The sequence below is a fragment of the Dunckerocampus dactyliophorus genome, chromosome 8 (genome assembly GCF_027744805.1).
Source record: "Dunckerocampus dactyliophorus isolate RoL2022-P2 chromosome 8, RoL_Ddac_1.1, whole genome shotgun sequence".
Classification (NCBI taxonomy): domain Eukaryota; kingdom Metazoa; phylum Chordata; class Actinopteri; order Syngnathiformes; family Syngnathidae; genus Dunckerocampus; species Dunckerocampus dactyliophorus.
Genome location: NC_072826.1, coordinates 18,941,384 through 18,955,833, shown reverse-complemented (window position 1 = coordinate 18,955,833; position 14,450 = coordinate 18,941,384). Strand labels below are relative to the sequence as shown.

Here is a 14,450-nt window from a genome sequence, read left to right as displayed (position 1 = left end):
GATATAAATCGATGCATCGATATATCGATGAATCGTTACACCCCTAGAAAAAGTGTTTGCCCCCTTCGTGATTTCTTATTTTTTTGCATGTTTGTCACACTTAAATGTTTCAGATGATCAAACACATTTAAATATTAGTCAGTGACAACACAACTGAACACAAAATGCAGTTTTTAAATAAAACTTTTTATCATTACGGGAGAAAAAAAGATCAAAGCCTACATGAACCTGTGTGAACAAGTGATTGCCCCCTAAACCTAATAACTGGTTGGGCCACCCTTAGCAGCAACAACTGCAATCAAGTATTTTTGTGATAACTTGCAATGAGTCTCTTACAGCGCTGTGGAGGAATTTTGGCCCACTCATCTTTGCAGAATTGTTGTAATTCAGCCACATTGGAGGGTTTTCCAGCATGAAGCACCTTTTTAAAGTCATGCCACAGCATCTCAATAGGATTCAGGTCAGGACTTTGACTAGGACACTCCAAAGTCTTCATTTTGTCTTTCTTTAGCCATTCAGAGGTGGACTTGCTGGTGTGTTGTCCTTCTGCAGAACACAAGTTGGTTTTAGCTTGAGGTCATGAACAGATGGCCGGACATTCTCCTTCAGTCATCACACTGCCACCACCATATTTTACTGTTGGTGTGATGCTCTTTTTCTGAAATGTGGCGTTACTTTTACGCCAGATGTAATGGGACACACACCTTCCAAAATGTTCAACTTCTGTCTCGTCAGACCACAGAGTATTTTCCTAAAGGTCTTTGGGATCATCAAGATGTTTTCTGGCAAAATTGAGACGAGCCTTCACGTTCTTTTTGTTTAGCAGTGGTTTTGGTCTTGGAACTTTGCCATGCAGGCCATTTTTGCCCAGTAGAGTCATGAACACTGACCTTCACTGAGGGAAGTGAGGCCTGCAGTTCTTTGGATGTTGTTGTGGGGTCTTTTGTGACCTCTTGGATGAGTTGTCGCAACGCTCTTGGGGTAATTTTGGTTGACTGGCTGGGAATGTTCACCACTGTTCCATGTTTTTGCCATTTGTGGATAATGGCTCTCACTGTGGTTTACTGGAGTCCCAAAGCTTTAGAAATTTCTTTATAACCTTTTCCAGACTGATAGACCTCAATTAATCTCAGTTAAGTTATGTTTTAACCGTGGGCAATCACTTTTTCACACAGGGCCATGTAGGTTTGGATTTCTTTTTCTCCCTTAATCGTAAAAAGTTTCATTTAAAAACTGCATTTTGTGTTCAATTGTGTTGTCATTGACTAATATCAAAATTAGTTTGATGATTCAAAACATTAAAGTGTGACAAACATGCAAAAAAAAAAGAAATCAGGAAGGGACAAACACTTTTTCACACCACTGTATATATTTACAGTTTTACAATAGATTTTTTTTAGTATTATGTTTGTAGTATGACTAGTACTTTTTATTTCTATTCAGATTCAGATATAGATACATATTTTCTATGTATTTTACTTTATTTTGTTTTCACATATTTCTAATTAAGTTTCGTCGGTACTCTACAGCATCAGTACTCTGATTCACATCATTCAGTTTCAGAATTTTAGTATTATATTTTTACCACGTCCCTCCCTCCATCTATTTTCTAATCCAATCGCAGGGCACATATAGACAAAATCATTCACACTCACATTCATACCTATGGACAATTTAGAGTCTCCAATTAACCTAACATGCATGTTTTTGGAATGTGGGAGGAAACCGGAGTAACCGGAGAAAACCCACACACGCACGGGGAGAACATGCAAACTCCACACAGAAATGCCCAAACGGAGATTCAAACCCAGATCTTCTCAATCTCCAGACTGTGTGGCGAACATGCTAACTACTAGTGTACATATTTCTATATTATTTAATGTAGTTCTTACAAATGTTTAATTTATTTTTAGTATTTTATTAGTTATTTCTGATTGAGCTATATATATATATTGATTTTGTGTTGTAAATTTTTTTAAACCCATAATTTTAAAAAATGTATTCTATTTTTAGGATTTCTTTATTATGAGTAGTATTGTATCAGTATTCTGATTCAGGTATAGTTATGTAGGGTTTTTTGTTGTTGTTTTTTCTTTATTTCGATTGAGATAGATTTTTAAAAAATATTTTGTTTTGGTTTTTACATACAGTCAACCTCGGTTTTTGTACACCCCAATTTTTGTATGTCAAAACGTTTCACTGAAATTTTTGCTTTTGTTTTCATCCAGTGCACGTAACAAACTAGTCTGTTTGCCCTGAATTGCATTGTTGAGCAAAATCGAGTGCCCAGACAAAACACCCTAAAAGTTGCTGACTCGCTGCATTTTTATTGAGCGTGACTACTGAATAACCCACCATGGGGCCAAAGAGTGTTGGGTGCGCCAGCAATTTGATAAAGAAGGTGAGAAACCTGCCTCGGTTTTTGCACATTTGTCAGAACTTTTGGAACAGATTAATAACAAAACCAATTTAGTATTAAATAATTATTGGTATTATTTTTGTGTTATTACTAGTAGCCGCATTTGTGATCTGGCTCTCAAATGGATACATATTTTATATCTGTTTTTATTTTATTTCATTTTTATATTATTTAGTTTTCTATTTTATTCTATTTTTAGTATTTTATTATTATAAGTAATTGGATCTTATTAGTTGGTTCTGATTCAGCTGTATATACAGTATATACGGTAATTGTTTGTTTTGTTTTTAGTTTATTTTATTTTTAATAATTTACTTTGAGTAGGACTACATTTGACATGTTATATATTGAGTTAGATATTTAGTTTTTGTATTCTTCTTTGTATTTATATATAACATTTTTAGTATTTTATGATTATGAGCGGTAGTAATATTAGTTTTAATATTCTGATGCAGTAAGATCAATAGATTTTTTTTCTTTAAATATTTTTAGTATTTTTATATTTAGTATTATATTTATATTATATTTATATTATATTTATATTATATTTATATTTAGTATTTTTAGTTGTAGTAATAGCAGTAGTTTATTAGCATTCTTATATTGTCATAAATAAAAATAGCAAATTTATGCAAGGTAAATTATTTACATTAATATTCATTAATATTAAACAAATAGTGTTTTTAAAATCACATTAAGGTGTTATATTTAAGTCATCATGATAACAGTATATTACATATGCATGCAGTGGCACGGTATCAAGGGGTTGCTAGGATATGCTGTGATGTATTAAGCAGGGTTTTCAACGTCAGTTCCTTTTTTTGGCATTTCTGCTCTGCGACGTTTCCCAGCATCACAGGCAAATAGTAATTGTCTATTTTTAACTCATTACATCAAAACAGATTGTGTTTTTTGCTGTTGTCATGGTTACAGTCGTCTGATTTAGACATTTTACTGCTCGTTTAGGAACTATGAAGACAAACGATGCACGCATGTACAGTATTGAATTCAGATTTTCTCTGCACTTCTTGTGCGCCATTCCTGCAAGCTGGAAAAAGGCTGCAGGAGGTGAAAGCGAACCCCCACTGCCATCATTAGACAAATATTTGGAGGGGGGGGTTCTGGACCTATCGTTTTTTGTTGCTCTTGGCTGGCTCACGCGGGCTAGTGTTATGCCGGGGCTAAAGCAAACACATGCAGGAATGGTGAAGTGTGCCAAAGCATGCAATAGAAAATGAATGTCTCCAAAAGAGCAAAACCTCTGGAAGGAAAGGAGGAAAAAAAGATCATTTCTCTGTGCAGAAACAAAGTGACTTTCTGCAAAAACAACTTTAGGTTGGTAAATGTGCCCAAGAAGAACATATTACATGCTGTTGCAAATCTGTATAAAAATGTGGACGTTCATCCCTCATGAACCAGCAAGTAGACTGCAAACTAGCATACAAATAGACTAAACAAATACGCAGTTGCTTTGCTTTTCTTCCAACAATTGATTTTCTGTTTTTGTCGCTGAGGTCATAGTAGATGTGTACCCCGCCTCCATCCCCAAAAGCTAGGGGTGTAACGGTTCACATGGATGTAATGAACCGCTTCGGTTCAGCAGGTTCGGTTCAGTCCACTTGTTTCTGCTATTTTTCTCATCAAATTTAATTGCTAGAGTGATCTAAGCGCTTCACGTGGAACTAAAGTCCTGGGCGGGTTTCCGCACGGACATCTGAGGGTTGGACACTACTGACTGAGGGGGGAAAAACGTGAGTAACTCGCAGGCGTGACAGATGGCGTCATGGCAAATGCGAGCGAGAAGCTGGAAGACCCTCCCATCTCACTACGGTCTCCTGTTTGGGAACACTTTGGCTTCCTTGTTAAAATTACGGATGGACAAAGGCAAGTTGATTAATCTAAATTTGTGTGTCAAAATTGTTCCACGGATATCGGGTATGCTGCAGGAAACACATCTAATATGTTAGAGCACTTCAAACGGCATCATCTGGCATGAATGTTACATCGACAAGAAAGAAAACCAGCTTAGTGCAAACATCGATAACTTCAGCATTTAAACAACCTCTAGCAAGCAACTCTGACCGGGCCAAAGCAATAACACATGGTATTGGAGTTTTTATAGCCACGAGATTACGTCCATATTCAGTTGTTGGGAGCGCTGGCGTTAAGTACAGTCATGGAAAAAATGATTAGACCACCCTTGTTTCTTAAGTTTCTCGTTCATTTTAATGCCTGATACAACTAAAGGTACCTTTACCATTTATCCCTGTCATTCATCATTTATATATACACTCCTGATCAAAATCTTAAGACTAGTTAAAAAATTGCTAGAATTTTCATTTAGCACATTTGGATCTTAATGAGGTTGTAAGTAGAGCTACAATATGCAAAAGCAAGAAGGGGGAGTCAGACAAAAAGCATTTGGAACTTGTAATATAAACAACAAAAACAAAAAAATAGGTTGTTTATCACCTGATCAAAAGTTTAAGACGACAGGCTATAAAAGCCAAAAGCTGCTCCAAATGTTCATTTTCTGTCAGGCATTCACACTGTCGTGCCCTCCTGATGGCTAAAGCTAAGAAGCTTTCTCTTTTTGAACGTGGTCGGATTGTCGAGCTGCATAAGCAAGGCCTCTCGCAGCGTGCCATTGCTGCTGAGGTTGGGCGCAGTAAATCAGTCATTCAAAATTTTTTGAAAGATCCTGAGCATTATGGAACAAAAAAGTCAAGTGGTAGACCCCAAAAAATCACACCACAAGACACAGGGCAGTCTTCGACCCAAATTAAGGCCCTTACTGGTGCCGACTGCAGCGCAATAACCATCAGACGGCATCTGCGGGAAAAGGATTTAAAAAACAAAAAAGGAATTCAAAGACCTTGTCTCCTTCAACACCACAAAACTGACCGTTTAGACTTTGCCAGGGAGCATCAAAAATGGGACACTGAAAGGTGGAAAAAAGTTTTATTCTCTGATGAGAAAAAATGTAACCTTGACGGTCCAGATGGCTTCCAATGTTACTGGCATGACAAGGAGATCCCACCTGAGATGTTTTCTACCCGGCACAGTGGAGGGGGTCTGCTTACGTGCAGATGTTGCAGCGGACATCCCTCATGACTGAGGGCCCTCGTCTGTGTGGTAACAGCTGGCTTTTTCAACAGGACAACGCTGCAGTTCACAATGCTCGCTTGACCAAGGACTTCTTCAGGGAGAATAACGTCACTCTTTTGGACCATCCTGCATGTTCCCCTCATTTTAATCCGATAGAGAACATTTGGGGATGGATAGCAAGGGAAGTTTATAAAAATGGCCATCAGTTCCAGACAGTTGATGCCCTTTGTGAAGCCATCTTTACCACTTGGAGCAATGTTCCCACTAGCCTCCTGGAAACACTCACATCAAGCATGCCCAAACCAATTTTTGAAGTGATTAACAAGAACGGTGGAGCTACTCATTACTGAGTCCTACTGAGAAAATTTTTTGTTCTGGTTTGGAGAGTTTTTTGTTATTTTTTGAGCGATGGTCTTAAACTTGTGATCAGCTGATAAACAGCCTATTTCAGTTTAATTGTTGTTTTCAATAAATTACTTTTTTAAAGTGCTTTTTGTCTCACTCAACCCTTCTGGCTTTTGCATATTGTAGCTCTACTTAAAACCTCATTAAGATCCAAATGTGCAAAATGCAAATTCTAGCAATTTTTCAACTGGTCTTAAGATTTTGATCAGGAGTGTATTTAGATGCATTTTGAATTGTTTTTATTGCATGTAAAACTCTAATTGCAGATCTATAAAAACGTGTTTTTATTCATTGCTACCTTACTGCTGCTTTTCATCAGAGCGCACACTGCCGATTGCACAAAATGATGCTTGAAAGCACATTAAAGTATTATTACTGACCTTTCTGGCTGCTGTGCCGCGAGGAGACGTGTCTGTTAGCGAGAGCAGATCAACACAATGGCCGTGACACCTTGTTGACTCTGATAACGCTTGTAACGGGCCACTGAAACATGTGTTGATCACGTGACAGCATATCTCCCAGGAAGCATCAGTAGTTAAGCAGAACATCTGTTTGGTGGAAGTAGCTCTTTTTCGGCCTGATGCAAGAACACAAAAAGTGCAAACATCAAAACATCTTTAAAGGAACAACTCTGCTTGAATGCATACAAATAGTGCTCACTTTGATTGGCACTGTCAGAGGTATTGGCTTAACTGTGTTTATTATTGTGGTTACTGACAGCCGTTTCTAACTTTGACACTCTTGTAAAGAAAACCTAAAATTTAGAACCAGCTCGCAGTAGGATGCAGTGTAGTCTATCATGACAGGACACATGGAAAAAGGCTGAAAAGTCAGCCATGTTGGTTTGAAGTTGTCATGTTGAGACCATCTTCAGGGGTTGATCTGGAGCGAACTCCTCCTAGGGGATTGAGCAGATTTCAACCATATTTAAAAGGATTGTCCTAGACAGATGGGGGATGCTAAATTATGAAGCATTTCAGCCTCGGCCATAAGATAGAGGCGGAGCTTGGCACCAAAAAAAAAAAACAGTTCTGCAGACTAAACTTCTTGTGAATGATATGATGCATTGATTAATATGCACTTTTATTAATTAGTCACAGCGCCAGCTTGTGATGGGAGGAAATTTGTGAAAAAAAAGCAATTCTGACAAATGGATGATGAGAAGTCTCCCTCAAATTTCATATGGAGGGTTAGTGACTCTTTCCGCAACTGTTAAAAATGTTGCGGTGCCCCCGACTGACAGAAGTGGTTTTTAGCGGTAGTAATCATATTAGCATCATACAATAGAATAAAAAAAAACTGCATTGTAGTATTTTAACTTTAGCATCCTTGTGTTGTATTGGAGTGGTTGCATCAAGCCTCTGTTTATTTCCAGAATGGCTGAACCTCGCTTCAACAGTCCCTATTTTTGGCCCCCGCCTCCTGCCATGGCTGTCAGCCAGGTGAGTTGTTATTATTTGTATATATCTAAGCTTGTCTTTAAATCCTTGAGGTGATCATCAGCTCATGAGAATACAGAAGGGAATCATACCAAAAATAACATTGATTTTGCCCTAAAAAGACCTTTTAAAGTGGAACCTTTAAATTCCCATGCCCCCCGAGGCTGCACAGCTTTCAATTTGAGCAAAATGTAGTGGCAAAATATGCCACAAGTCATTTAAACAACCACGTTTGAAATACCGAGACCTCCGTTCAAAGGATTAAATTGTTTGGCTTTTGCTTTGGCTTTTTTGTAACACTTTGCGTCCAAAGGAAGAAGCAGCCTCTACAAGGGGTATTAAGCAGAAGAACGCAGAAAATTACGTGAAGCTTCACCGTATGAGTCGTCACTTGTTTTTTTTTTTTTTTTCTTGTGCGTTTTACAGTGGTTAACTTCTTTTGATGCTTTTATGACTATTATAAAAAAAAAAAAAGAGTTCCATGAGGGATGGAGTCTTTGCATCACAACGTGCCTTCTCACCTCGGTCATTAAAGTCAAGACTTGAGAGCGCTTTATGGTTTTTAACATTGGTTAGCTTATTTTTACACTTGTATGACAGTTAAGAATGTTTAAAAAAACATGAAAAACATTTTCCAGTTATGCAACTGGAGTGTATGCACACGACTCACCCCCACACTAGGCCTTTGTCATTAAAGTTAGAGTTGTTTTATGATGTTTATTTTATGCGTATAGTTTTTTTATTATTAGAGTTAAGAATTTAAAAAAACAACTTTTTCCAATTATGCAACTAATAATAAAATGAGACTAGAGGAGGAGATTTTTTATGTTTTAACTTCTTTTTACACTTAAAAATGTATATACTGGTAAATTGTGACATGACACACCTTCACATTACGCGTTCGTTATTAAAGTTAGGATTGTTTTCCTGTTTTATGTTGCTTAGCTTATTTTTACACTTGTATGGCAATTAAAATACACAAGTATTTATAAGGCATTTCTTTTGTGCAAAATCCTGCTAAATGGTCTTGAGAAGTGACCCTTGTGAGCTTGCATAACACAGACAAACTAATGCCGCTGGTTGTGCTTGTAAACGTCACTTCCTGTTTCCCTCAAAATGAAGGAGCAGCTGATGGCAGAGAAGATCAGAGCGCCTCATCCCCCCACCACCACCCTCCCTTCCCAGCATACCTTGCTAACGCCCCCCAGCCAGGAGGACGGCGGCCAGCACGAGATGTCCAAAGCCCAACATACGCCAGGTCTCAACCGGCCGTCTCAGGGGGACGTGGTCCTGCACGCCAGCCCTGCCCGGCCCGCCTCCAGCTCGCTTACAGGTAACATTGATTTGCATCATTATACTGTGTTGCTAAGCACTGTACTACTTACTTATGTTTTTTAAGGTCGCATTCTTGGGGACGTAAACTTGAACCTCGACGACAAGGCGGCGATCAAAGCCAGAGGATTATGGGAGGACTGGCGTCAGCTCATAGACCATCCTGCTAGGACAAACCACCTGTCAGGTAAGAACATGAGTATACTGTGGTGCCTGTGCTATTATTTTTCTGACAAATATACAACATGTTGGCCCTGCTATTAAACCTTTCAAAGTTTGATTGACTTGAAATTTCTCACACAGCTCTACAGAACAACCACTGTAACTTGAGTGTGTTTAGGTGAATCACCACGAAGTTTGTTACACACCTTTAGGGGACAGACAATCACATGTGTGTAAAATTTGAGCAAGATTGGTTAAAAAAAAACATTGTCACCATCAAGTAAAACATCTTTGCAGGGGCACGGGCAGGAATTACCAACTAATTATGCTCTTTCCCAGTTTTCCCAAACGCAGCATCACTTTCAAGTCTCATCTTCCATCAGGTGTCTCACTCGCCTCCCGAACAGGAAATCTCAGCAACTCCGAGGTCACTGCCCCCACGACGCCATCTCCTAGCAGCCCTGCCCGGCTAGTGGGCGGCGCCTCCACACCTCACCTCCTCTCGGGCTTCTCCAGCCCCCACGGAGTGGAGCCAGCGAGAACCAACGGAGGTCTCCTGGGTCTCCTCGGTGGGTCGAAGCCGAGAGAAGGACGCAGAAGAATCAAAGCGGAGAACGGCTCATCGCTGCTGGTGGTTCCATACCCCATCATGGCGTCCAGCAACGACCAGTCATGCATTACCATCACTGCCAAAGAGAAGACATACAGGTATCTATCTTCATATTCTGTTGTTATGTTTGTTTTTGCAGCCTCTCATTTCTGCATCCCCATCCCCAAAGGTGTAAAGTGTGCCCGCTGACCTTCTTCTCCAAGTCGGACATGCAGATCCACTCCAAAACACACACGGAGGCCAAGGCATACAAGTGTCCTCATTGCACCAAAACCTTCGCCAACGCTCCCTACCTGGCCCAGCACCTGCGCATACACCTGGGCCTCAAGCCGTACCGCTGCTCCTACTGCGAGAAGAGTTTTCGCCAGCTGTCACACCTGCAGCAGCACACAAGGTACCACATACCTCAAAATCTGCTGACTTGAAAATGCATATCCAAAAGACGAATCTCCAATGTTGATTTTTTTTTCCCCCATAACACAAACAAAAGTATTTTTGTGATTTGGGTTAAAAAAAAATGGTGAAATTCAGGTGACACTGCAGCTACATGCATGTCATAGTGCCATCCAAGCAGCAGGGGGCAGTATAATCCAGATTGGGAAGGTGAACGCTGACTAAATTGATTCTAGTAATATAACACCTGAATGTGAAATGAAAAATACTTAAATACTGTAAATATTTAATAATAACATCTGTTTACTATTTTAAAATACTATTATTACAAATGTAACAAAAAATAACAAAATATTTAAAAAATTATGACATTTAAAAAACAATAAATTGCCTCACATATGGTTGTCATGAAATATTTTAATAATAATTGAAATCATAATTTTAAATATGTTTACTTTACAATCTAAAAATCATAAAAAATAATAATATAATAATATTATAATTATGTAATAATAATAATAATAATAATGATAATGATGATAATATTAATAATAATAATAATAATACAAATAATTGAGTGCCTTTCAAAACACTCAAGACGACTTTGTATCGGGGGTGAAAAATTATAAAAATGGGTGGAGGGATGGGGGGAATCATAACAAAATAGCTACATTTAAAATAATGAAGAATTATGACATTTAAAAAAACAATGTAATAAATGTCCTCACATAAAGCTGGCATGAAGTCTTTTAAAAATAAGTTAAATAATAATAATGTGAAATAATAGTTTAACTAATGAAACAATAAAATAATAATCATTGTTTGTTCAGAATCCACACGGGGGACCGGCCGTATAAATGCTTCCAGCCTGGATGTGAAAAAGCCTTCACTCAGTTGTCCAATCTGCAGGTAAGCTTGACACAAAATCTGGTTGACATGACAGGATGCACAAAAAAGTCTCAAGAAGCCCTGCCTGAAAGCGAACAGATGGTCTGTCATTTTGGTTTGAAGCGGTGGTTATCCAGGTGTGGTATGGAATTAATCCAATTTCTACCTAATTTAAACCATATATATTAGACATGTGGGGAATTCTAGGCCATAAGATGTGGCCGGAACATAGCAGCAAAGGTCGACTCGTCAGGGGTGCTACAAAAACGAATAACTCCGAGATGATTTTTGGGATCGCTGCCAGATTAGAAGTAGAACCACTGTTCCTCCGCATTGAGGAGCCAGATGAAGTGGCTTGGGCATCTGGTCAGGATGCCTCCCTGACGCCTCCCAGGGGAGGTGTTCAGGGCACGTCCAACCGGTAGTAGGCCTCGGGGAAGACCCAGGACATGTTAGAGAGATTACAGTATGTCTGTCAACTGACCTGGGAACGCCTCGGAATCCGCCGGGAGGAGATGGACAAAGTAGCTGGGGAGAGGGAAGTCTGGGCTTCCGGAAGAAGGTGGATGGATGGATGGATGACAGATGTGGGACGATTAATTACCAAGCTTTATGGACTAGACCAGGGGTGTCCAAACTTTTTCCACCGAGGGTTACATGGTGAAAAATGAAAGGATGCAAGGGCCACTTTGATATTTTGTAAAGCAATGCTTATTATATTTATATATATTTTATATCTCATCATTGTGACAAAGGTGTTTTTTTAATTTTCCAAATATTTCAACTTTTTTCTTAAATAATCCTCATGAATTTTCTTCTGATAATATTTTGATACTTTCCCACAATATTCTAACTTTTTCCCCAGCCTAATTTTCCAAAAATTACAACTTCATTTTGTTTTGTTTGTGTCTCTAAATATTACTACTTTTAAAAAATAATGAATTTTTCTTTAATATTTCAACTCTTTGCGACTAAAATGACATAATTTTCCTCATAATATACAACATTATTCTTGTAAAATTAAAACTTTTTTTTAATTATTCTGACTTTATTCTTCCTAAATTACTGCAGATTTTTGCTGTTGTTTTGTTTTTTTTTTTTTTTTTTTTTTTTTTTTCTTGTGAAAATTATATTTTTTGAATGTGCCCTGGACCGATTTAAAAAAATAAAAAACTGACACTATCTAGCACTTACACTTCTTATGTGCATAACAAGTGCACTTGTTATGCACTTGTTATGTGCAAGATATTTTTAAATCTATTGTACCAGATTGTGTTTTTTATATGCTCCCTAACTTTTGTATGCTGGTAAGATACTGTAGAAAGATTTTAGAAATAGTCCTCACTCAATTTTGCAGGGTGTTAAAAAACTGACAATTCAAAGGGGATTTTTGGCACTTCTACCAAATTTGAACCACGTGTAGTGAACAAATGTGAGAAGCTAAACTGCAAATTCTATTAGCTTTTGGGTGAAGCATGGCGACAATGTTTGCCTTCCCAAAAAACTAGCTAACATCTTCAAGGTCAGATCTCAAGCAAACATCTTGTGTGTGGTGTAGGTCCCACCTTGAAGAGACTCCTTTGTCACAGCGCCCCACAGTGGTGAGTGGCATTGTGTAGTGTGTTTTTATATGATTATTCATTGTGTTTCATGCTGAAGTCTCACCAGAGGCACCACAACAAAGACAAACCCTTCAAGTGTTCCAACTGCTACCGGGCCTATTCGGACTCAGCCTCACTGCAGATCCACCTGTCGGCCCACGCTATCAAGGCCGCCAGGGCCTACTGCTGCAGCACATGCGACAGGGCGTACACGTCGGTGAGTTGACACCCCCTCCTTTCTTCCTTCTGCATTATGGATATCTGATGGTCGTCTTTTCATCCTAGGAGACCTACCTCATGAAGCACATGTGTAAACGCTCGGCGGTCCATCACGGGGGGCCGCGTCACTCCGCCGAGCGCAGGGCTGACCCTGCCCTCCACCCCCGCACCGATTCCTCTGACTTGAGCGCCTCCATCTTGTCTCGACATCACCTTTCTCTTGCCGTCTAATATGGTGGACTTTAAAGGCACTGAGGGTCATTCAAGTGTACCCGTGTGTTAATAATAATAATAATAATAATAATAATAATAATAATTTGGAACGTCCAAATGTGTCTAATGAGCACTTTCAGGTCTGAAAACGACAGACTTAAAAAAAATACAATGAAATCATTGTGTAATATCACAGCAAGTGTTATGTGCAAGATATTTTTAAATCTATTGTAATGTACCAGATTGTGTTTTTTATACGCTCCCTAACTTTTGTATGCTGGTAAGATACTGTAGAAAGATTTTAGAAATAGTCCTCACTCATGATGTCGGTCTGTGTATACAGTATTATTATTCATGTTTTATACCATGACTCTCCATTCGCCTACAGGAGGATGCATTTTCATGTGTAGATGATGCATTCAAACTGCCTTGTGTGTCCTAACACGGTAAACAACAACAAAAAAATCCACATATTATTGTAATTTTTTTTTTAAGAATAAAATAATAACTTCCAGTATTACTGTTTTTTATGTTTCAGGCACAAGGACACATTTACATTCCAAAATATACTACACTAAGTCCCCAACTAACGAACACAATTGGTTCCAGACGACCGTTCTTATGTTGAATCGCTCTTAAGTCGGGGAAAAGGTAATATTACCAAAGATATAAGTACTACATGTACGTGTATACATATACAGTATATGTGTATGTATGGAAATATGAGTTTGGATGCAGTAGTAATATTAAACGAGGATAATTAATGAAAAAAACAATAATAAAAGTGATATAATAATACATAATGATAAATGTTATTTACCTTTGAAGAGGAGTGGTCGAGCATACGTCGTTGTGGAGGAGTTGGAGGAGGAGATAGTGAAAAAAAGGAGAAATGGTCATCGTCGTTAGACTCTTCTAAAAGAGGTAATGTTCTATGAGTGGTGTAGAATTAAGCAGGCCTATTAACTCTTCATAAACTTTAATCACACGCTCTGTCCGGGTTGTACAATTTAGCTTTCCATTTAGCTTTACACTGTATCTCCCCAGCGTCTAACTCTTCCTCTGTTGGTCCCATTAGCTCTAAGACTGCATTAGCAGTGTCACAGTGCCCTCTACTGGTCAAGCATGTACGGTAGCAGTATAAATACTGACTGAGCGACTGACTACAAGGCAAAATAAAATAAGATATAGACCAGTCGACTTGTGTTCGTATCTGCGAGTGTTCGCTAGTCGGGTGTTCGTAAGTTGGGGACCTAGTGTATATAAATTAAATATATTAAATTTACCTCTGAGGATTTCCTGGGTCTGAAGCCTGCTGCGTAGTTCAATGTCACACAAAAAACTCAGTAAAAACTGAACACCCAATAGTAGTCTTACTAGACATGGGGATGGATCAGCTGCAGTGCAAACACTCTGGCCACGCCCTGAGGTACAGCTGCACAATCTAATGAGGTATAAAAAATGCAGCCTTTCCAAAGACGATAAGGCTCAGTTCACACACTTTATATTCATTTAAAAAATGTCTATTCATTTTTGTAGTGTTCCGGTTTTAAACACTATTTTTTTCAAGGTGCTACACCTCAGACCATCGAACCTGCTGATCTAGAGCATTCTAATCAATTAAATACATTTAGATGATTGAACATGACTATTGAGAGACT

General features: G+C 38.6%; 2 protein-coding genes across 4 annotated transcripts in view; one reads left to right on the top strand and one right to left on the bottom strand.

The window, feature by feature from the left end:
- Positions 1-6,359, bottom strand: part of LOC129185850 (uncharacterized) — a 22,911-nt gene extending 16,552 nt beyond the window's left edge. Inside the window, exon 1 of the mRNA XM_054783388.1 lies at positions 6,313-6,359. The gene's annotated coding sequence lies outside the window, so the exon portion shown is untranslated. The remainder of the gene's footprint in view (positions 1-6,312) is intronic.
- The window catches only part of znf362a (zinc finger protein 362a), a 16,997-nt gene extending 2,547 nt beyond the window's left edge, over positions 1-14,450 (top strand). The window contains exons 2-10 of one of the 3 annotated variants that reach the window (XR_008572148.1): positions 7,308-7,374; positions 8,494-8,704; positions 8,771-8,890; positions 9,249-9,573; positions 9,645-9,869; positions 10,699-10,777; positions 12,416-12,574; positions 12,643-13,235; positions 13,328-14,450. Coding sequence is in view for 2 of the 3 variants with exons in the window: in XM_054783386.1 (XP_054639361.1) it covers positions 7,309-7,374; positions 8,494-8,704; positions 8,771-8,890; positions 9,249-9,573; positions 9,645-9,869; positions 10,699-10,777; positions 12,416-12,574; positions 12,643-12,807 (1,350 nt within the window). In the remaining variant the exon portion in view is untranslated. Of the gene's footprint in view, positions 1-7,307; positions 7,375-8,493; positions 8,705-8,770; positions 8,891-9,248; positions 9,574-9,644; positions 9,870-10,698; positions 10,778-12,415; positions 12,575-12,642; positions 13,301-13,327 lie in introns of those variants that run through there. The other 2 variants (XM_054783387.1, XM_054783386.1) reach the window with 2 other exon arrangements.